This window comes from Cygnus atratus, chromosome 3 (genome assembly GCF_013377495.2).
Source record: "Cygnus atratus isolate AKBS03 ecotype Queensland, Australia chromosome 3, CAtr_DNAZoo_HiC_assembly, whole genome shotgun sequence".
NCBI classification, from domain to species: Eukaryota; Metazoa; Chordata; class Aves; order Anseriformes; family Anatidae; genus Cygnus; species Cygnus atratus.
Window position 1 is genome coordinate 102,265,824 of NC_066364.1, and position 23,989 is coordinate 102,289,812.

General features: G+C 49.1%; 1 protein-coding gene across 2 annotated transcripts in view; it reads right to left on the bottom strand.

The window, feature by feature from the left end:
- VASH2 (vasohibin 2) overlaps positions 1-23,989 on the bottom strand; it is a 28,328-nt gene continuing 4,339 nt past the window's right edge. Inside the window, exons 3-7 of one of the 2 annotated variants that reach the window (XM_035558482.2) lie at positions 23,031-23,087; positions 14,517-14,591; positions 6,506-6,887; positions 5,185-5,303; positions 1-102 (exon numbers count right to left, since the gene is read on the bottom strand). In XM_035558482.2, coding sequence (XP_035414375.1) covers positions 9-102; positions 5,185-5,303; positions 6,506-6,887; positions 14,517-14,591; positions 23,031-23,087 — 727 coding nt within the window. In that variant the 3' untranslated portion in view covers positions 1-8. Of the gene's footprint in view, positions 103-609; positions 1,586-5,184; positions 5,304-6,505; positions 6,888-14,516; positions 14,592-23,030; positions 23,088-23,989 lie in introns of those variants that run through there. The other variant, XM_035558492.2, reaches the window with a different exon arrangement.

Consider the following 23,989-nt stretch of genomic DNA (forward strand, 5'->3'; position numbering starts at 1 on the left):
ATTAAGCGTTATTGTCGTTGTGTTGATGCCCTGTCTTCTCTGCGATTCCAAAGAAAGCAGGCGCCCAGGAGAGGAGGTACACACGTCCCATGGCAGTATAATCTAGGAGCACAGCACAAAGGGTAGAGGCTGGACTTTTGGAAGTATCCAGTTTCTGTTTAGGCACCTAATGAAATATTTTCAGGAACACAGCCCTCATATGCTTCCAGAGAACTTCACTAACGTGAAAGGCAGACTCCAAGGAAAGCCTTACCCCACCACTTGAAAATGCTGCCATCCATCACAGGTCCTTGGCCCAATCTTCAAATGGAAGGACAGAGTAGGGAGGAAGCAGATGATTCTCTGTTATTTCAGACATACAGTTGATTTTATGGCTGAATTTGTTCCAATACAAGCTTCTTTATTCAGGTCTGACTAAGCAGTTGTTACTACAGTGCGTATACAAAGAACTCCCTACAGCAGCAAGGTGGAAGCTTCACTTCAGCCTGTGATGTCTGATCTTAATATAAGATGTCGAGGCATCACTATCTGAGACTGCTCAGCCTTTCAAAGACAAGGTTCAAAATTGCACACAAATGTTGAAAGGAAAGCATAAAGACTCGGGTTAGTAATTCTGACATTTTCTCTATTATTCCAAGAACATATACAAGAAACAAACTAGTACATGAACACTTGTCTCTCTAAAATAGCAATCTCTAGTTTTTGTGCTTCAGCAGTGTAGTCTGGAAAGACTAAAAGCTTGTGACAAAGTATAAAAAATTATTAAAGTTTAGAAATGCATTATTCAACTACTGTCATTTAAAAAAAACTTTTTTTTCTGAAGATGTCAGTGTTTAAGAATACACTTGCATATTACTATTACCTAACATCTTTCAGCAACATGCACAAAACAATAATACAGGTGGCAGAGCACATCCAGTGCTGTTTCAATACTACCAGAACTGCTGGGAAACGGTACAAATTCATTACAAAACAGTAATACTGACAGTTTTGCATATCTATTAAGTTTAGTGAGGTAATGTTGACAATTTAAAAACTCATGCCACTTCTGCACTGCTTGTTTTTATTGCTGAATTAAATATTAATACTGTGATTTTTTTTTAAACACTGCACCCCAGCACATCTTAAGACTGTGTTTGATTTTGTAGTCGTCCCAAAGCTACTACCCAGCACATTGTCCAAATTCAATTAATACTTGTACAGCAAAACTCTACGTGTAGAAACTCGCTTACCACTGGAATTACCTCCCACAGGATAGAGTGAAAAGGACCTCACATCCTGGCAAGCAACTTGAGGTTCTCTTCACTGATGCCTTTTCCATGAGTCAAATGAAAATAAATACTGCCACGAAAATAAAAATAAAAATCCCCCCGTTCTATTTCCTAGGTAACACTTTTATTTTAAACATCCACGAGTTAATAAATAGTCCCATTCCTTTTTCCTTCCACTGGAGTGCAGGTAAAGTGCAGCGGGAAGCACCAAGGAAGCCCTCTCTCTGTCCAGCCTATGGCTTTGTTAGATGCGGAGCTGGTAGCCCACCTCGTTGAGCGTAGCCAGGTCTCCCTTCTTGTCCACCACCGCTGGCCTGCGGGCAAAGGAGGGAAGAGGGCGCTGCTCAACAACGGTCCTGACACTGCCACGCAGGAACTGAGAGCACGTGTAGAACCAGGGACAGTTTACTTCAAAAATTTCCCCACAGAGGACTCTACAGCATGTCCAAGTCGTCACAGAAATCACAGCTAAAGCCTGAGCAGTAAAATGTCAAGTCAGTAATCGCTCCAGTGTTTTCCTCCAGCTCCTCAGACACCTGGTTTCCAGCCCTTAACACTTTGTTTGCTCACTGTGCAGGAAACGTAAGCTGTGAGATTGCAGATGCGCTGCTGATGCTCGTTACACCTGCGCAGCCTGCCTGTCCCTGCCAAAGTCCCTCTGGGCAGCCAGCACAACCCTGGGAGAGGCAGCCAGGCCGGGGGCACCCCTGCCCCTCTTGTGGCATGTTGCTGGGTGCTTGCAGCAGCTGCCGGGTACAGAGCAAGTGGGATTTGACTATCCAGCAAACAAGCACAGGCTGCACCTCTCAGAGCATGCATAGCCATCTGAGACCAGCGAGAGATGTGCTGTATGAAGCTTCCAGCTTGTCCTTCCTTCCTCAATTTTAGGAAAGGATCCTCTTCCCCTCCCACGCCTCTCTCCCTCCTTCCCTCCCTTTAATTAAAGCCAGCCTGGATGGTTCTGCCTCCTCTGATTATCCCAGAGAGAGAGGCAGTCACTGGACTAGCAGAGTTTTCCTTTCAACAGCTGAACTAGGGCAGTGCCGCTAGGACACTCAGCACACACGTTAAACCTCACTATCAGATGAGAAGGAAATAGATCTGGCAAACACATTTAGGAGCAGAGATTGCTACAGGCCGCCATGTGACACTATTTCCCAAATCCCTCCACCTCCAAACACGTTATTGAGGATGAAACGGAGCTTTGCCTGCTGCAGCAGTGGCTTGCAATTTGTTGCACCCTCCTCCTTTGGGACGTAAGACGGTGGACACAACAAAGCCTCAGACTTACCGGATTCACACCGCCCTATATCCTCTGTAACCACCCTTAGCAGGATCACATCCCATCAGCTGTGGGTTAAGAGCACGTTGCCATGGTTTAATTAATGAGCTGTAATTTGACTACACATCAGTCTCCTACACAGGCACGCGCTGCTCATTGTGTTGCCACCCCTGTCCTGCGACGTACCCTGTGTCCCCTGTAGCTGTGTACCCGGGCTGAAACGCGGCCGGGGGCTCACCAGCAGTCCCCCCCCCAGCCCTGACGTAACGTGAATGGTAAGGAACCGGGATGGTGAGTTAAGGGGTTGAGCCTGTACAACCCACCCCTGTCCCTAAGCACCACCTCAGCCTCTGCTCTTCAGAAACAACCAGGCAGAGCCATCCCAACTCGCACGCTTTTCACCGGGAGGTTTTTCCCAGCAGGCCCATCTGATTTCATTGTTGACAAAAAGCAGGCTGTAATAACAGCTTGCCATCAGCAGGTGAAGCCTCTCAAACGAATGTGTTATTCAGCCCCTGCCAGCTCATGCTAGAGCAAAAACACTTCTCCCCCCCTCCCCTGCAAGCTCTAAAAAGCTGTAATTACAGCATGCAAATAAGAGATTCACGAAGAAACCAAATGCAGCATCAATAAGCACGGTCGTTGTTCAGCTCGGGAGTCAGCCTAAAGCCCAGTAAGCCTTACCCAAAGTCTTTCCCCTTCTGTGTGTGACACAAAGGCCTCTCGCTGCAGCCAGGTTCTCAAGGATGCATCGATACACAGAAGAAAATACCAGTTTCCCCTCTCGTGTTTCCCCTCAGCCGAGATTCATCGCTGTGCATACAGGTATCTGTCACTCAGCTCATCCCTGAATGCCATTCACCTGCGCAGGACTCACCACCCGGAGGAGGAACTCGTTTGTTCTGCCAAGGAGTTCGCTGCTCTGCCGGCGAGCTAGCCTCTGATGGCTTTGTCTCTGCCCAAACCTGCAGACACAGCCCCGAGCACCTTTGCAGGATGTACTAGGAGCAACAAACCAACCACGTGACAAAAACACCAAAATCCTGCTCTGAGATAACCTCAGCTCCGGAGGAGAGCACGGTCTCAGCGGGACACAAACAGAGGTCCAGAGCCAACCGAGAGCTGCACCTGTCCTGTGCCAGCAGCTCTGCTGGGTGTGGAAATGAGCGGGAACGATTTGCAGAGGCAGGACTAGTGTAAAAATATGACTGGGTATTATTTTATTGCTAATAAAATAGCATTCTGTTGAAAATTGCATATCAGCTACTGCAAATTTTAGTTTTAATGGGGGGGCTCTTTCCCTCATTTCCCTAATGGAGGTGGAAGGGGGAGCTGTCTCAAGACCATGACCAAACTTCAGTAAAACTCCGTACATCTGCCTTTGGGTCCTGTTTCCCCCTCGAGTCACAGAGCATTCTACAGAAGCCCTACGAGAACCCCAGAGGTGAACCCATCCCTCCAAAAGCAGCAAGGAGGCGAAGAAGGAGCAGGTCTTGCCACAACTATAATTATCCGGGCACTATACAAGGAGTTTGTGTTGTGTTGATGATGCCCAAAGTACAGCATCGTGGACCGAGTATGAATTCACGAGTAAAAATAAAAGCCTGCTGTTAAATCGTCTGCTGCTAAAGTATCTTCAAGTTATCTTTAGAAAGCTAGCCTAATGTCTTTGTTAGCCACTTGAAAATAAATAAATAAGTGCTGAGACAGTAGTCTGCGAGCCTATTTAAAAAGCAACGATGGTGAATATGTGCCTGATCTGGGTTACGTATAGGCTTTCACAGCTGTCAGCTTCCTGGCACGAAGCAGCGCGGCTCAAACCCGACTCTTCCGCATGTAAGGTATGGATGGCAGGCTGCATCGCTGGCGGCTGTACAAGGCCCGTGGTCTGGAGGCTCACTTGTATCCATGTAGAGGCATTGCACGCGGTTAGCCCATCCTTCGCCACCCAGTTAAAAGCTAAAGCAGCGACGCATGAAGGAAGTGGTCTGGTTTTTAAACTGATTATAATCAAAGAAACACAATGGAAGCAGTATTTCTGCTTTGGCAAGAAAAGGCTTGTTTGTTTCAGTCCCTACCCGTCAGTCCTCGGTGACAACCTCTCCATCAGCAGCACAACCCGATAACAACGCTCATCACGGGGAATCCAGCTTGGCAGAGGGACAGTGACAGCAGGGCGCCCACCACCACCAGGAGATGTCCTGTTTCTAATGCCTACGTCTGAATGTATGTGATCAAACTACTTGCCTCCCTGTAAAGCTCTCTAGCACCCCAAACTAGGTTTGCTTCTCCCAAGAGTGCACTGTATAAAAACTAGAAAAAAAAAAAAAAAGTGAAACCCACACTTCTACTGTCACAGCCATCCAACACCCTGCAGAGCTGAACCAAAGGTCAGCAGGGCCTCCAAGGAGGCATTGCACAGAGGGGCCGTCAGGCAGCAGTAAGCACAGGAACACCGGGACACCGGCACTCCTGGCTTCTAGAGCCTCTCAGGCAACCAAGACACCTGGTACAGCTTTCCTATTTGTGTCAGTGAGCACGCCTCAAGCTTTGTACTGTAAAATAACACATCATCGCCTTCATCCTGTGACCCACCAGCGACGGCAGCAGCAACAGCACAGCAATACTCACGATTTGTCTCTCCGGCACACTCGTCTCTGAGGGCTGGTGGCTTGCCTGCGGCGAGGGGACAACGACTTACCCCGTGACCTCTCTTTTGCTGGAGAATGGGCACTTGAGGGTTTCAGAATCTGCGAGAGATGGGGGAGGGAAGGAAGATGCGTTCAATGAAGGCAACGATTCACTAAAGAAAAAAAAATAAAAAGGGCCTCTGACAGTAGGATGGATGGCACACAAAGAGCCCTCAGTCCCCTGGGGTTTACTCAGACCCTGCCCCAGGTTAAGAGGAGCTCAAAGCAGTTATCACGTGATAGCTGTGTGAAGGCCCCTTGCAAGAATTAGTTGGTGTCATCAACTCAGTTCCCAGCTAAGTATTAAAAAATAAAAAAAAGACATCCACAGCTTTCTTCAGAGCTGGCAGCAGCAAGGGTTATGAGAAGCTTGCCTTGTGCCTGAGCTGAAGGAGGCTCCCACAGCCCCATCGCCTTCTCCACCTTCCCTCTCTGCGAGCAGAGGCGCTCGTCTCCCAGGCTGCCGGTTGTGCATGACCCAGTGTTGCAGCTTAGCACACAGAGCTGGGCCCTCTACCAAAAGCACTAAATTCAGCCTGTGACACGTGGCTACACCATCACCATCGAGGGCAGCACGGCCACTCATGCTTAGCACGTTGGCACGAAGGGATCCCAGAGGCGGGGATGCTCGGCAGGCCACCTCCAGGAGCTCTTGGGGTCGGACATGTACAAGAGGTGGAGGCTGGGGGTCACCACACGCCTCTCACCCTGCTGAGCTACTTGGCAGGGCAGGAGAGGTGGCAGCAGGACACAGGGGCTGTTGCCACCAACAGCACTCGAAGCCAGGGTGAGCGGGGTGGCTGCCTCGACCCGCACCAAAAAGGTACACGGCTGCCACGCACGAGCCATCCCTCAGCAGGGCAGGGTACGGGAACCCAGAATAACTCTGAGGCCGTGCCACATACCTCTCGGAGAGAACCAGCCCCATACTTAGCAGCACACCTGCTCGGCTCCTGCTGCCAGCAGAAGGCTGGAAAGGCACCAAATCCCTGCTCGCCATGGCTGCGGCCAGCTCTTTCCCCATGCCAGAGGCACGGTCAGGGACACCCCTCATCCCAAAGGGCAGCCAAACCCCACAGCCCCATCTCCCCGCCTTTCCCTCTGGGCTCTTCAGTCCAACCAGCCGGTGGGGAAGCTCCGTCCCGCCGGGGGTTTGCTCCCCTCTTGCCTTTCGAGCCCCCCGGGGAGCATGACCAACCTCTGCAGGACTTCACAAAGCGCAGCCACCTCTGGGAGGCGGTGGCCCAGAGGCGAGGACCTACCTTCATTCTCATATCCCTGGCAAACTTCTCCAGCTCCTTCCTGACTTCTGTGCGCGTCATTTTGGAGACGTTAAGGACCAGCTGTTTCCACTCAATGGGCTGAAAGCTGTGCGGCTCGTGCGGGACATACAATCCGATCTTTACTTTTTTGACCGAATGCAAGTACTTTTTATAGGAGTCTTCAAATTCAAAGATGAGGTCGCTCAGAGTTCGGTACGTCAGAGGTTTGTCCATCAGATCTGATCGTCTGCTCATGCCCAGCGAGCCGTACCGGCCATTGCAGTAAATCCCAAGCACCACGTGATGAAAATAGTTCCCTGAGAAGTGGGTTTTAAAGCTGATGGGGAATCGCTCCACCGAGGGCTGCCCGTTCGTCAGGTATCTGGCATGCGCCGAGTCAAGGCACCAACGGGGTTGAGAAGTGAGCACACGCAGTTACAACAGGGAGAGACCCCCAGCAGCAGTAACTGCAGGGACCCCCGCCTGCTTGCGAGCACAAATTTATACTCACTGCACCCCAGAAATAATTGATACTGCCCAAAGCCCGTTTTAGCACTTGGAGAACAGGACGCAATTGTTCAGTCAGGAAAGGACCTGACTCAACCATGCTTGGGGGGAAGAAAAAACAAAGCAACAACAACAGTGTTCAGTTCAGCATGCTGGATCAGAGACCATCCTCCCAGATCCTTGGGAACTCCTTTATTTGACACCAATACCATACTCCTTTGTTCCCAAAAGGGAACATCCCTCCCCTTTATGTTGGAGCTTGTATGACTCAGGCTGTTTATTTATCCTCATTTTCACACATCCCTGCAGCCTTTAAGCAGTACAAAGAGCTCAGAATCCTCTCCGGGGTTGCAGTTCTGGCTTTCAGTCTACAGGCTGGCCCTCAGTCTGGCAACTCCGTGTACAAGACTGGCTTTTGCACTCGTGACATATTGCTGAGATGAAGGAAAGGAAAGCTCCCAGCTTGATAATTATTTTCTCCAAATAAGCACAGATAAATGGCCAGGAACAAACATTTCTGAAAAGCAAGATTTGTCCCTGGATTGCCGGCTGGCCATTTCAAACGCACCACATGAAGTGGCCAGGGGCCAAGCCCTGTAACAGCAATGTGTGACCTCAGACAGGAGCTACGCGCTGGTCCAGGTGGTTTCCTCGGGATGCTGGCGAGGCGAAGAGGAGCGAGATTCCCTCATGTACGTGGGCATGCGTCAGCACCTACGCTGCGTGTGGCTCCCTGCTGCTAATCCCAAACAGCTGATACCCGCCCTGGCTCCAAGCACTGACACCCACCCCAAGGCCTCCCAGTCCCCAGGGACAGCAGGTGCCTTTCCCTCCCACAGCTGAGACCCCACCAACCCACACTGGGTTTAATGACAAAATACAGCTGCAGGGTAACGACCGCTGAGATGACATCGAGACAGCCTAAAGGGTGGAGGACTAGCATTGTTCCCCCCTGGAGCTGCCTGGTATGGAGATCTCCAGCACCCCCACCTCCCTTGTGCCCCAAAAGCTCTTTAACAGGAGTGAAACAAGAGCCACTGCACAGCTGAGACGTCCCTGGATGTTTCTGTCAGAACATCCACCCTTCTGCGACCGGCCTTCCTCCCTGCCTGCGTACCACGTCTGCCTGGCAGCTGCTGGGAAACTGGAGAACCCAAAGACTCATTACCAACACCACCAAACATAGCTCAGGCTCAGTCCTGCTTCTGCCCAGCCTGACACTCCACCTCAACGCCAGCACAACACCCCTGGATGCTGACCCCTAGCACACACTCAGCATTTCACCTCTACCCTCTACAGGAGCACAGGAAAAGCATCAGAGGCAGATGAGAGCCACTGGATGCATTTTGTCCATGGGACATTTCACCTTCCCAACAGCTGCTGCATTGCACGAACATTTTTGCCCTCAAGATGACTGTAGGAACCCACTAGTAAGAGGTTCATGAGCTGCACTGAATCTGAAGTTAAATGCAAGGAGATACCTCAAGTATCCAAAGGGGGGAAAAAAAAAAGGAATTAAAAAACACATGGGTAAAATCTTCCAGAATAGACACAGTAAAGCTTTTTGACTGTGTTTAATTGTGCCAGAAATCACCAGCTTTAACAGCTTAGAGAAAACATATCAGAAGACATAGGAGAAAGCAGTGTTGATGGACTAATACCTGGTGCCCTTCAGTATCTGCATGTCAGTGAACATGGATGAGCGTGCAAAGCAGAGCACGGCTCCCTGCAGCACACACCTCCTTGCCAGCCAAGGCCATGTGTACCCACCTTCACCCATCCAGCATCAAACACGAGCACCTCACAGCAGTGAGGGGCAGCAGCTCTGGACTTAACTACACCAAAAGGGAAAAAAAAAAACCAGCCCTCATGTCTTCGGTGGTCTTGCTGGATCTTTGCAGGACTACCTTCACCAAACGAAGCATGCTGTCAGGGGAACTGAACATTTTAAGTACACCATGAGGTCAGGATCAGGCCCAGCGCTACCCTAACAACTGCAAAACTCATCCCAGTCACCTCACCTGAAGGGTCACCTCACTCCAGGACTTAGAAGGAGCATCCTGCGTGCATCAAAGTCACATTACAGTAATTTTTGTCCTACAGACAGATTCCTATGGAAGCCCATTGTATTTATCAATCCATGTAACTGAAAAAGCAGTATCTTTTATTAACACCTATGAAGCTTTCAAACATCGCCACTATTTTTCCCCTTCATTATGAAAGGGTTTTCTCTCTGCTCCCCAAGCGCCTTTCTATTAAGCCCACACAAAGCTTTCGTGGCCACCTGCCACACATACACACTTCCGCCATGAGGTCTTGGAGGAGTTGCAATTTAATCTCATTAAATACTAGGTAGGAGTAAAAGACTCTTTTGAGGCTGGAAATTACCCACCATCAAACAACCCAGCAACAACTGCTGTGGAAATTAACCTTTAGGTACAGGTTGCTTCTGCTGAGCGACTACTTAATGAGAGTCCCCACCCGAGATGAAATACACAGCACACGGGCTGGAAAGGCACATCAGATATTCCCCTCCATCCATCTATCATTGTTATTTCTTTCCCTTTCTGCTCTGCCCAAGTAGAGCTGTATTGTGGCAAACAAAAGGCAATGACACGCCAATGCCACAGCTGTAATCGCATTTCTGAGCTGGGACTGCAACTGCAGGACTGAGTCGGGGAGTAAATTACGTGCCACAGTGCCGACACGGCGCACAGCACGAGAGGGCAGTGGCAGCTGTGGCAAAACCTCGGTGCCCTCCAGGTCCCAGGCCCTGGTGTGAATCCCAGGGCCCGGCCCGCAGGGCCACGCAGCCCAAAAGCAGCACTGAGGGACGCTGATCCCCTCGGAGATCACCAGGAGGGACGTTGTCAGAGGGGTGAGCTCTGCTCTCACACCCCAAGAGGCTGACTTGGGGTTTGGCTCAAAGCAGCGAGGGCAGAGTTTGGCCTGAAGCACGCAACGTGCTTTGGGGTGAGGCCACTGGCATTACCCAGCATGGCTCTGGTAACAAGCAGGATCTTTCCTCATGCCGGCTCGGGGCTTTGAACATCTCTGGAGACAGGCCCTAGCAGCTGACAGCACTGACACGCTGGCAGCTGCCTTCTGTGGGCAACTGAGCTCGGGTTGCTCACTGCCAGCGGCCTCCCGCTGCTGTGAGGAACCGCAGCCAGCGCAACAGGCGGCAGGGGGATATATGGCAAGGGCACCAGCCCTTCAGGAGGAGCAAGTGTCACAGCACCACGAGACACCAACGTCAGAGGTGCTCAGACCCCAAAAGCAGGCCAGGGCTGCCTGTGTGCCAGGGCAGGGCAGCCGGGCCGCTGGCCAGACATGGTACTCTGTGGCACTTGGGGGACACAGCACTGAATTCCCTGCTCTGCACCATGCCCTGCTGCATGAGCAGGGACCCAGACTGGCAGAGACACCCAGGGGACACAGGCATAGGGAGCACCCATGAGAGCTTGTCCTTCGAGCTCTGAATGAGGGGGAAAAAAAAAGTAAGTCAGTGCAGAGAGGTGTTACAGAGCCCCCAGCACCTTGAAACAAATTGATATATCCTCCATTTTCAGAGAGGAGAGCCAATATCGATGGGTTAATCAGACCTGCCAGCCAGCACTGATGCCCTAGGAGGGTCTAAGCGCCCAGCTCTCCCAGTAGCCAGGCTCCCAAGTGCTTCTTGTCCGGCTGCAGGAGCACCCAGCATCGTGCCTGACGCTCACTGGGGATGCAGGTAGCTGTCGCCGCTACAATTTCCACTCTGCATTGCAAACCAGAGGTGAAAACAGAACATCTGATGAATCTGATATTGACCAGATGAATCCACATTGTGCTGCTTATTGCTAATCAATGCTTGAAATCCTCCCTATTTAACTTGGACAAGATGATGTTACAGTGCTTTGTGTCTTACAGAGCCCACCCAGTAGGACCTTTTCACTCAACTTTGGTTAAAATGAGCACAGAAAACCTCAGGGTTTCTGGTCCCTGCCTCTCGTGGCCATCCCTGGGACTAGGGAAGGGTGAGAGGACCCCAGGCCCTTGCAGGCTGCCCCATAAGGTGCTCCACACACCCTTCAGGGGACAAGAGGAGAAAGGAGACAGCAGTATTTATGCTAGCAACAGCAAAGCTGCTAGCTCAGAGTGAGGAGGTTGAACAGGAAGAAAGCAAACATCACACTTCACACATCAGATACAGCTTCAGCAAGCAGAGAGGAGCTGTTTTACACAACAGTTAAGCAACTGTTAGCAATGTCAGAGGGCATCCAACTGCCAGAGGCAAGCACTTGGGGAAGCTTCACACCACATCCTGGAGCCAGACAGCATTTCCTACAGACTCAGCAGCACTGAGATCCCACGTTTGCGACTGCTGATGGCCAGGCAGAGCACTACCAAACCCACAACTGGATGCGATAGGCTCCATGCATCCCTGCAGTGTCTGGGCTCCCCTGGCAGGCCCAGCTTCCAGAAAGGAACAGCCAGGCTCAAGCAGCCAGCTCAGCCTCCCAAACCAGGATTGCCATGCCAGTATCACTCTTTTGAAGTGCCAGTGCTCTAACGTCCAGCTGCAGCCTGAGATGACTAGCCCAAGGTTAGGCTACGAAGACTAAAGTGATCAAGAGCTCTCTCTGAGCCCTTCCCAGCTACCAGAGGGGCAGCAGCTATTCAGCAGAACTCTCCTGGTCCATATTTCAGTTCATGAGCAGGTCGAGTTATAGACAAGCTGGCAGAAGGCAAAGAGAAGACATCAATATTCCAGCCATCCTGCAGTGACTGCAGGAAAACTCTCCCCCTTCCCAAAGGGGCTCACACCTAGCCCAGGAATTTGCCTGCTGGGCAGGAAGAACAGGATGGGCCCAGGACTCCAGCAGCAATAAACATCACCCACTGATTAAATGTGCAGAAGACACAGTGCAGAAGCTATTAAATTATCTCTCCTCCTGAGACGCTTCTGCTCTCCCCTTCCTCATTTATTGATATTATTGGACGGGGGAGGTCTAATAAATACACTGCACAGGTCTGATGGTTACCTCGCACGAACCAGGACAGGTGCACAGCAGTCAATGGGAGCGAGTTATATTCATCTGTCACAGACAGCACTGCGAGATCCCCTGAGGATCCGCACTTCCCTCTCACCCCCCGATATTTTGCTCTCCACGTTTTAATAAAGAATACAGCACGGACAAAATTCCCCTGGCACCTTTTGGTTTACTACTCCCTTTCTTGAGCACAAGTAGTTTCGATCGGTGCTCGTAATGGATGCGGCGAACGCATCATTACTCAGCTGATTTACAGCTGAACTGAGAAATACCCTGGGGATGACAGCAGGAAGAATGCCTCTGGTTAGGCACTGATGAGCATGCCATGGAAGCAGCAGGATACAGAGCCAGTTCAGCTATGCAGAGCAGAGCAGGAGATCCATGCAGACGGCTGCAATCAATGTAATACCGTAAGAACTGTATGAGGTTTTGGTGATCTCACAGCAGCTGCTCCCTCGGTGCGTGCAGACAGGGTTGCTCGGTATTTAACTCACTGCCAGACAAAAACGCTTCAAGATCCAGCACGAAGGCAATTATGCAAAACTTAATTCTGTAGCAAGCGGGATTACTGAAGTGTTTTATAAGAAGTCAGGCTGCAGAGGCCAACTGCATGAGCCAGCAAGCTGCTCAATTAAAGTGACATCTTGCTAAGCTGCTCTGTATGAGGCGGCCTTTGAATGAAGGCTCACACCGAGGGCCCACCCAACCAGGCTTTGCTCTTCCCAGTATCCAAGCAACACAACAAAGCCTGTCAGCACACAAATTGCAAGCGGAACCTTATTTCTGGAGACAGAGGTTACCACATGCACAGGGATGCTCAACTCAGGCACATGCAATGGCATTGATTTGACACTCAGGAGAGGGAATGGAGGGCAGAAACCGCCCAACCTTGGAAAGCAAGTCACAGCTGCTGGCCTCACCGTGTCCACATCTGGAAGCTGATGCTGAAGATCAAAATCTCAGGGCTGAGAAAGAAAAAAGATCAATCAGCTGAACAACATGCTGTTACAAAGATAACCACCCCAGCAGGTAGCCCCTGTTCCTACACAGGAGGCTTCCAAGACAGCAAAGAAGTCACAGGAAAAGACAAGCCTGTCCCATTCTCTCCCCTTCCTAAGACTTCTCAGGAGGTAATCTCAATTAAAGGTTTTCCATAAACATTTTTGAAAGTACTGTATAGAAACAGAAATATTCATCCAAAGCTTAAAAAACATCAGAAGAAATTTCAGACACCACTAAATAGTATAATCCAGAACCTTCAGCTATTTTGCCTCCAAAAAATCCTGAAATCAGGCTTGAGGCAGGCAGAAGAAAACCTTTCCTGAGAAAGCTTTTTTTCCCCAAATAAAAATAAAATGGTCAGGACTTATTAAACCAGTCAGAGTACTCTTAGGTTATCAAGGTCATCTGTACATCACTAATACACTCAAGCCCCCCATGCAGCATATGCCCACATCCCCTCCCCACCCCAGAGCAGCCCCTCCACTTCGGGCACAGCCTCTCCCAGGCTCACAGATTGCCAGCAGAGGAACTGCTCCCTGCCCAAGCCACCAGCAGCTGCTGGGGCATGAGGAGGCAGCAAATTTCGGGGGGAAGCTCTTAGAAAGCTCCTCTCAAGCCTCACCACTGCCCCCTCACATCAGCCAACAGAGGGCACTACCCACAGGCTCTGTTGGTTTGTGCTGCCACGAGAGGGGGCAGCAGCAGCAAGCAAAATGAAGCAGACGCGTTCGAGGAGCTGTTCTGCTTGTGAGTTTATTTTGGGTTGGGTTTCCTTTGTTTTAAATCAAACTTGATCAGCTGCTGTGAGACATATCCAGTAGACAACTATTCCTGTAGTCCTGCCTTGTCCATCTCTGGTGTTTTGGGATGATGCAAGTTACTTTATTTACCAGTAAGAGTACAAAAGGATTAAGAAGCAAGCCTGTCTCTAAACAGAAAACGTTATTTTCTGGATTTGAGTATGAAATAAGCATTTAAGCTTTACCTTAATGTAATGGTTAACTATACTATGCACATTTCTGCACAAAGTACAACTGCAGAGAAAAAAAAAATCACAACACGACTTTGCTATGTAAACATTAGACAAATGTAGCACAGAACCTACATTTGTCAGGTGTTACCAAGCTCCAACAACAACCGGCAAAAAAAAAAGACTAAAGAAGAAAGCAAGGACTGCACAGACAGCTACTTATCTGGGCACTTTGGGTCAGCTCCCGACATTATGCAGATTACCCAGGCAGAAGACAAAGTGGGAATAATGCCAGCTGACCCTTCTGAACCATGCACACAGCCTCCAAGCTCCTACCGACACACCTAGACACCAGCAACTTGTTGGTCAATCCCATGGAAATTCTCTGAGCTGCTTGCACTCACCTGTGGCTGTGAGCATCTCAAACGTCGTCCAGGAATGGCGATATATTCAACAGTGCTGCAGTGGAAAAAGCCACAGACATGTAAAAGGATACATCCCCAGGATAACTGCTTCAAGGCATTTGATGGGTAGGGACTCCCTGGTCATTTCTCTTGCTGTCTCCATTAACCTGGTACAGAAACAAGAGGGTTTTAGTCTTTTCAGTTGGAACAAAGGATTCTGTTGTACTCAGAGCGCTAGACACCTCCATTTTTCATTTCAGCAAGTGCTGGTGAACTTGATTCTCCTCTTCAGCGATTGCCAGAGCCCTCTTAATTTCTGTAGGATGACTGAAAAAATAAACAGGTGTTTGGCATCCCCGTGCCTTCCATGCCTCTGCAGATGAGTTGGAGAAACACAGTTCTTGCTGCCTCTCCCAGCAATGCCCTGAGCATCGCTTTGGACTGCAACACAAAGCCCTGCTGAGCTGCAAGATGGCAATCATGTAAGCTCCCACAGCATGACCAAATTTAGCTGATTTTCAAAATATGCAGCTCTCTTCTAGAAAGAGAGAAAAAAGGAAATAGGAATTGTGATATCCCTTGAAAGCTACAAACACCCATTTGAGCTAATGCCTATAGGTGCAGGCAGGAATTTAATGTATTTTTATCTGAGTCTGCTCTGCAGAAAGCTCTGTCAGCACAGGCATTTCACACCACTGCAAGCTGAGTTATCTTGCTGCTCCTCTCCATCTCCTGTGGACTGTAAGAAACGCAGGATTTCCTACAGGAATGCAGCAAACTACGCATTCCCAAGATCTTGGCAAGTCCACAAAATTTAGTGGAATCCAGACTCTGTCTCTGGAGTAGCCTCATCTGACAGGGACAATGCTGTGACGAGAAGCAAGCAATCTGACCTCAGCTGAGTAAGCCACTGTGTCAGACTGATACTGCACCATCGACCTACAAGGTACACTACCCTCTTCTGCCAGCAGATCCCCAAATCCTGAAGAGTTTAAAAAAAAAAATACAGGAAGGAGACAAAAAGAGGTAAAATAGTCAGCAAAAAAAAGCCCAAACAAAGGACGACTTCTATTTTGAAGCCTCCTCTAACCCTATCCTTTCCCTGAGGAGAGCTTTTTATAGAGATCCCTGCTCTTGAGGAAACACGACATTAAAAGATAGAAATATTTGTACTAGAGATGACGACTAATGGCTCAAGATGCATATTTTCATCTATTTTCCCCCTTCCCAACGCACACATCTCATGCATTCTAAACCCCGCACTCAGCGCAAGTTGCAGCGCAGCTCCCACTGTTATTACTGCCTGTCACAGTGATTGCGTACCCAATTCATCCGAGCTGGAAATTATCTTTTCATTTGTAAACAGCTGCTCTTTACACTCTGCCTGCCATACAGAAGACGAATTAGAGTCAGCCTGCCTCCTACACGCTTGCCATCAGCGAGAGAAGCCCCACCACGGCAGCAAGCAGCAGCCCCGGTGAAGGCACACCAAGGGGCCCCTCAGAGCTGGCCGGGCAGAAGCTGCTGCAGAGCCTCCTTCCCGCCAGCACGTGAAGTGTTTGCAGCATAGGATGCATCCACGAACAAGATGATCCACTCAATTTCCAAACCTCTTCCCCTGCGTACACTGGGCTTGGAGTAACCACCGCATCACTGCAAGCAGCATCAGGTCTCCCAGCGCCCGCCTGCACGAGCTCACTGCTGCCATAAAGTCAACGTGTCAGCGTGGCTATATCAGCAGTGACTTTACAGCCGGGGAGGGAGTCTTCAAAGTAATCGGCCTAAGCGAACAGCCAAATTAGTACCAACTCATCTGTCGCAGTGACACTCGTGGTATTTAAATACTAAGTTGTATTTAACATGTGCTCTGTCTGCAAGCCACACACACGCTGGGTTTGAAGTACAGCTTTTTGAGATGCTACGTGGTTATTAAGACAGATTTAAATTGAACAGGAGAGGCATTTCGCTTGCTTAAAAGAAAAAGTCATACTGACGTACAGCAGCCGCTCCCTCTGAGGCCAGCAGCAGCTCTCCCTTTACTTTACATCGCATCACAGGGTAATTGAGCCTGGAAGGGACCGCAGGAGGCCCTCCTGTCCAGCATCCAAGCATGAGGAAGCAGGAATCACAGCCCTCCCTGGAAGAGGGGACTGGAAGGGAAGGCCAGGGCCAGGTATAGGCTGGGTGGCCCAGGGGTCACCCTCCTCAGCCCCCTGCAGCTGCCCAGATCTGGCTACGGCACCCTGCAGCTCTCCTAACTCATGGGCTCAACCAGCCTCGCTCCACCAGGCAGCTCCTGGGGACCATGCCCTGGAGCAAGAGGTGCTCAGCGCTGATGTGAGCTGATGGAGCACAGAAACAGAGCTGGCTGGGGGCTAAATCAAGCCCCGAGGACTTGTGCATCCAGCCACCCCACCCTTGCACACCCCCACAAGCCCTGCATGTACTCCGGAGTCCTGGGGAACACCCAGCAAACAGTTTTCTTTTTCCTTCGTGTTTGCAACACAAGCCACGGAGGTTATCCGGATGACCCATTTCAATAACCACCGAGAGCCTTTCTGCTGCTCTTAACAAGCTCGAGTCGAACCACAGCCTCAGAAACTGCGTTTGCATTGGGACCAGGGCCTTCAGAGCATCCCTAAGCCACCAAGGTAGCATAAGCCAAATCTAAATCACTCCTCGCTGATAATTTTCCAGCCTACTTTTAACTGGGTTCTCAAAGGCTTGCAAAGCTACCAGTAAATCTATCCTATACTTAACCTCACATCTAAGAAGGTCCCTTCACGTTCAAACTAAATCTTTATTTTCACAATTTAAATCAGAAGCTATTTCTGCTACCTACAGCAGGCAGGAGACCATTTATTATCTCTTCTCTTGCAACACAGATTTGTATATGCAAGAGGCTGTAATCTGCCCTCTCTTCTGCAAACATAAGAAAAAAAAGGGGTTGGTTTTGTTTTAAATAAACTCCTCTCCCCCTCAAGCTTTCCAATAGGTCATGTTTTCTAGACCTGGGACAATGTTTGTTGCTTTTTTCCTTTTAGATTCTCTTCAACTGACTCACGCACAACCCTTCACCTGAGCCCACCATACCAATACACACTGTCCACCTTCTGAATCCAGCTTTCCATGTATTTTTGCAACCAAACCAGTATGCTGTTAACTCCCAGTCCATCCCTCTTGCTCTCCAAGATCACTCTGAAGTGTAATTCCACCTTGCAAAGCCTCGTCCTGCTTGGGGCACAAAGCACACGAGCAAACAATTAGCCTTATCTGTACCATTAATGAAAAAAAAACATTGAACTGGGATAGATACTGCAAACCTCAACCGAGAAGCTCTGCTAGACCAAGAACAACATGTTGGTTAGTAACACTTTCCGAGCCCAGCTTTTCACCAGGTTGAGTCCTTATGTCACAAGAGTTTCGTTTAGAATGGATGTCTCCGCCTTATCTGGAGGCTGCCAAAGGCCAGACTGAAGCAAAGAGTTATCCCTTCCGCCACTCCTCCCTTCTGCACAACAGCTCCAACACTCTCATGGAGGGGAACTATCAGAAATAAGCCACGTCAAATTAAATTCATTTGTTACTTACCACCTTATTATGTTCCAGACACTTGATTGCTCGAGCATTTCTCCTGGAATTGCAGATAAATTGAAAGTTCCTAGACCTACTTCCCACCCACACCCCTTTTTTTCCCCTCTTCCAAAGAGGCTGGTACCTTTGCCATCCTGCTTCCAACGTGAGCACCCATCCTGCCCACGTTCTCCATCTGAAGCATAAATGGTTTGGAGTCTGCTTGTCAGTTAAGTCACCTGGAACTAACTCCATTGCATCCAGCTCACCTGAAAAACGACTCATTACAAGTGCTCTTTGACTTCTCTTTGCCTGATTTCACTCCTGAATTGTTATCACATTCAGGTATCAATTGTAACCAGAAAGGCTACATAAACTTGTTAATGAAGGAAAGGGAAAAAAACAAAAAATAAAAAACCAGCATCAAGCTCTTTGATTGCCTTTCTGAGCAGGGTTTCTTTGTGGGATTTTTATTTAAGTCCTTCCAGTCATCTGAATAGGTTCCACGTTACTTCTCAATCCCACGTGAAGGGTAGCTGGGAACTAACCTGATGCCACCCTCCCCACAGACTGCAGCGAGCCCTGGGGCAGCCCATCACCCAGGGGAGACTGCTGAATTAAAACTAAGCACTGTGCAGCTTCCCTCCTTCACCTAAGATCTGCCAGACCTCTACTCCAGATCACAGTTCACACTTCTGCTTCTGATAAATGCAGCTAACATGAACAGGCTCCACACTAGGTCAAGAAGACCCACAGATGAGTTGGTTTTGCCTCTTTAGGATGCTTTCCATTTAGGATGGCAGTGACTGCAGCCATCCCATGTGAACCATGAATTCCTTTTGCTCCCTGACTTTTCCTTAGGGCACCCTGTCCATCTCATACACAGGTTAGAAAAAGCTTCAGACCTTTTAGCATGCCTAGTACCAAGGGCTCCCACCACCTGGCACCCACCACACCTTGGAGCTGCTTCAGAGAGGAACATGCCTCGGAGAGGTAAACCATTACCTTCACCAAAAAGGTTCCTACAGACTTGAATAAATCTCAAGTTAAAATCTTCCAGCATGTTTTCCACCAAGGCCTCCTTCCCCAAGCCTCAGTACTTGCACGAGGCCCATAAAAGCTCCCTCTCCCTAGTTTTTCAAAGGCTCCTGACAGCTTTATTCTTCCCAAATGAAGCAAAAAGAGATGTGAAAGGCACCAACAGGAGTGAAAGGAGATAAAACAACGGTGCAGCTACCATTCTCACGGATCTTCCCAGCACCAGCTTGTTTGAGTGGCAAAAGGACTTCCACCACACACTGAACACAGCAGCCTGTCTGTGACAAGCTCTCTCCACGTGAGAACGAAGCAAGCATTCCTACACCTCCTGCAGGCTATCGGTTGGAAGTGGCACCAGACCGTTTTTCTTTACGGCTCCATCAGGGTTCCTTAATAGCACGGTGTGTTGGAACAGCATTGTTTTTTTGCCCCCTCTCTGTTATCTGGTTGCATAGCTCCCACGTGACTGCAGCTATCGCGCTCCTCTCACTATTGATTATCCATTTTTATCTGCCATCACCAAACAGCTCCATCTCCACAGAGCAGCTTCTGGCCTGCAATTCCAAAGCCCCCAAAATCCACCCAAAGATCCCCTGGCCACTAAATGGAGGGAGCAGCACACCACCACACCTGCCTACGCCCCCCCGGTTACCTCCTGCGGAATGAAGATCCCTGCTCCTCGCCACGGCTCACTGCTGTGTCCTCGAACAGAAGCTTGCAGAGGGTTTATGGCTTGTTGTAAAGCCAGCAATAAAAGTCTGTCGGCATTGGATTAACAGCTACAGACATTACTAAACCGCTGGAAATACTTTTTTTCTTCTAAAGCTCTGATATGATCTATGCTCGGGAAACGTAAAGGATAACTATTTCAGTTAGAGGTGCCAGTTTTTAACCAGAATTGTCCCAACAGAAGTGGTAAGATAGGTTTTGCCAGCATAACCCTGTATGGAAAAGGGAAAACCAGGCCTACCGGTGTCTGAAACACTCCTGTCACACCTGCACCTCTCTCACGTATCAGTAGGACAGACCTCCACACGGTGCCCTTTGCCTGCCCCGTATGAAAGCACGCATCACAAAGCCTATGCCAAGGACACTGTCCTGGGTCAGGAGACCTGCATGCTCTACTAGCAAAGCACTCCTGCAGCTGCAAACCTGCCTTTTGTGCAGGTACAGCAAACCCAGGCAAGCCAAACTCTGGTTTCAGATGCAGATTGCCAATCCAACAGGACCACCACACGCAGTTTTCAGGGTCACATCTTTACCACCCCGACCTACAAAGCCATACCAGCAGAATCCTAACATTTTCCAGTGTTATCGGTAGTCTAGACAGGGTGTCTGGCAGTCTAGATGCAAGCTGATAGCTAACCAACTTTTTCATGAGAGATTTTCAATACTGAGTTACATCAAGCTTGTGCCACTTAATGCTATGAGTTCCTTAATGTTATGAGTTCCTATAAGCAGTTTATGCTCTCGTTCCTAGGCCCAGCCACACATCTTTATTTTCATGTACGATGCCAATGCTGACAGTAAATCTCCATAATATCGAGTCCTCCCTCCATAACAGAAATACTCATTAATATGCTTTAGGAAACTTTCACATGAATTCATAAATATTAATCATTTCCACCTAGTGTTCACTTTTGTGTCCAGCTTTCAGGAAGACAGGCTGCCAAAGACCTTGTAACACTTTCACTAGCCTGAGCCTTCATAATATGAAATAAACACGCTTTGCACCCATAAATCACAGCTCTGGGAACAGCCTCAACTTCTAGGAGTCGGTGGAATCCAACAGCACGCAGCATCTTGCCAGATCAACTTGCAAACACAAGCTTTGCTTTGCCAGCAGGCTCCTGCACTAGCTCACCAGCAAGCAAGGGATCCTACAAGCCAGGGTTGATGCACAGCAAGAGCAACAAGTGAGAGGGGATCTGGGCACCGTGTTTGGAGGGACACCAGCATTCCCAGTGCAGCTCTCCCCCCATCTGAGGCAAGGAACAACGCTCCCGCCTCCTGCCCCACGCATCTCCTACCCCTCAGCAGCAAGTGAGGCCGTTCACACCACGGCAGCCTCCTCAAAGCACCGCTTGTTGCCTCAGCACAAGGGGCCCGTTGTTACTGCGCTGGAAGTCACAAAGCATCTTCCAGACGAGCTCCTCCAGCTTACGGCACGTCCACCAGGCGCCAGCTGAGGACAAAGGAAGCAGCCCAGAGACACAGCTCAGAGCTCCTGCGAAACAGAACAAGCCTCCCAGGAGGAAAATAAAATAAAATAAAAATCTTGCAGGTGTGGGTGATTTTTGAACACTGATGAAAACTGGCCTGGCAGCAGGTGAACAAATTGCCTAGGACAACTGCAAGAGGAAATGCCTGCAGCTGGTGTGATGAACCACGCAGCCCAACTCAGACCCCAGGTGAAGGAAGACTTTCAGGGACACCTTGATGTTACAGGGAGATCAGAGCATTACTCCCCTGCTCAAAGCTGGAGAAACTCAGTGAGGACTGCAGTCTGACACGATTTGGAGCAGCCAGGCATGCTCCTAACAGCTCCATGACTCCTGGCACCTTCCAGTCCATCAGGTCAAGGAGCAAACCAGCACAGGGTTAGGACCTGACGCTGTGCGAGTCCAACATACACCAAGTAGGGGTGAATGTGGGCAGCAAACAGCCAGCAGCCAGCCCTAGGAGCCTGACCATTTCCAGGGATATTTGCTGTAACTCTGCAGAAGCCCCATCACCACTAACTAGGTCGCTCAGAAGTCATTACAGCAAGACAACAAGGAGAGAAGCCAAATACAACTGCCCAAGCCACAAACAATAAAGGCAGGTAAGCAGAGGAAATGAAACCACTTAGAAGGGGATCCAAAGCCATGATTACATCCCCAGCTGGGAGCATCACTGGTTCACTTTCAGGAAAGAGCACTGTCCTCATAAACCAGACTTTCATCAAGCCCAACACAGAAAACACAGACCTTTCAAGCAGTGAGCTCATTCTCATCCTCCACTTCCTTGTGGAAAAGTAATGAGACAAATTTAAACATGAATGACCAATTGGTTTAAGCTTCTACAAAGCCCTCAATTTATTCAAAGCACAGGGTTTCCTCTAGACTAGTTCCACCAGTACAGTAAAATTGCATAGAGAAAGGAAGTCATAAAAATTGCTGTCAGCAAGATGAAAACCTCAAGACTAGAGCTGTGATGGGAACTGGAATTTACAGCAAGGGACCATTAGATTAGTGACAGACAGCTCGGGAGAGCTAGACAGGCCAGCCCACAGAAGTCAATACATTCTGCTTATCTAAATTTTGCCTTAAAAAAAAAGCACAATGTTGTCAATATCACTTCCCACCCTAATCTGCCAATTTACTGAGCCTTCTTAAAGAGCTGTCATAATTATGGTTCTTACATGTAAGGGATCCCAACTCCCTGTTGTCACGCTCCCTGTGCACATGTTCATATTTGTATTGCACAATTCAGTGTCACCCAGAGCATGAGTCAGCCAGATGGAAGGAATGGTACGAGGAGCAGCAAAGGGAGAAGCAAGACCACGACTTAAAACTATTCCTTGTGATCCTCCAGGGGAAACGACTGAGCCCAAGGCAATGTCAAGATTTCTGCAGTATTTTGCAGTTGATCTCTTCTTACCATCAGTAAAGGGCATTTTAGTGCAACCAGAATATCAGGACTTGCATTGTTCTCATAAAAACGGTACAATACTCCCAAAACAACACTGACAAGCAAGAACTGAGTTTTTCAAACTCTGTACACTCAAGCTTTGCAGCTCCCACCTGGCTGCTGAGCAAGTTCAGCCCTTCCACTTGCTGGCTCTCGATGGGCCCGTTCACCACCTGGCAGCACGATGGGACCTTCCTGGCCCAGGCAGCGACGTGCAAAGCCTGGGCTGTGCCAGGCAGCCTGCCACGACACCACAATGCCAGCCGACTGCCCTCCATGTTTACAGGGGAGTAGGACAGGAGACCACTTCCAGAGACACTTACCCACTTAGAGGTCTGCTTTTCCTAATCTCGAAGAACTGAGTTCCTGTGTGATTGTATCTGTATTTTGTCTGTTAAAGGAAAGCAACTTAAACAGTCAAACAATAAAATAACAGTGCTCAAAAGGTGAAGATCAGTTCTGATTTCCTGTTGACACAAAAAACAAGCAGTAAAAGCCATCAGTGCTCATTAGAGATGAAGCCTTGGCATGGAATATAAAACAACGACTTCTTTCACTCATCTTTCTATACAAGATTTCAACCAGCATTAGGTGGAGAATCAAGCAAAAAGGTCATTTGTCTAATATGACACATCTGGCATTGGTGTGTTATGAATTCTCTTTTCCTCTAGCTCCCACTCACTACTGGGTTACATCAGAGCTTGACAAAATTCTCCCCTTCAGGAGAGAGAAGGCATTTGTAGTCTACTCGAACCAATCAACACCACTCATGGTTTCAAAGAGCTGGCTTCCTTCGTAAGTTTTTAACTCACTCAGCCGCACAGCTCACATGGGACCTGCAAACAAGCAGCATGGCAGATACATCCATTTACATCTAGGAAATACAAAGCATTCCCTAAAATATACTGTGCACTTCAAATGGAAGTGTCCAGCTAAGTGCAAACCAGGAACATATGTTACCGCTACGAGCACAGAAGTTCATCATAAAGGATGCCAGAAAACAGCCACCCATCAGCTAAAGCTCAGCACCGCTTGGCTAGAAATGCAAGCTGATCTGCAGCAGCAGCACTAAGATCAGCCTCTTCTCTGCTCTTTGAGCAGAGCTGTTCATGCAGCAATGCAATAAATCAGAAACTGGTCTGTCCAATACAAACAACACCCCCTTAAAAAAAAAAAAATCAAAATCGCACCAGCCACTTATTTTTGCTGTTTTTCCAGCTGAATCAGTTCCCCAGCACAGCCACAAGAACACTCACGCCAGCAAAATCGTGGTGCTGATACC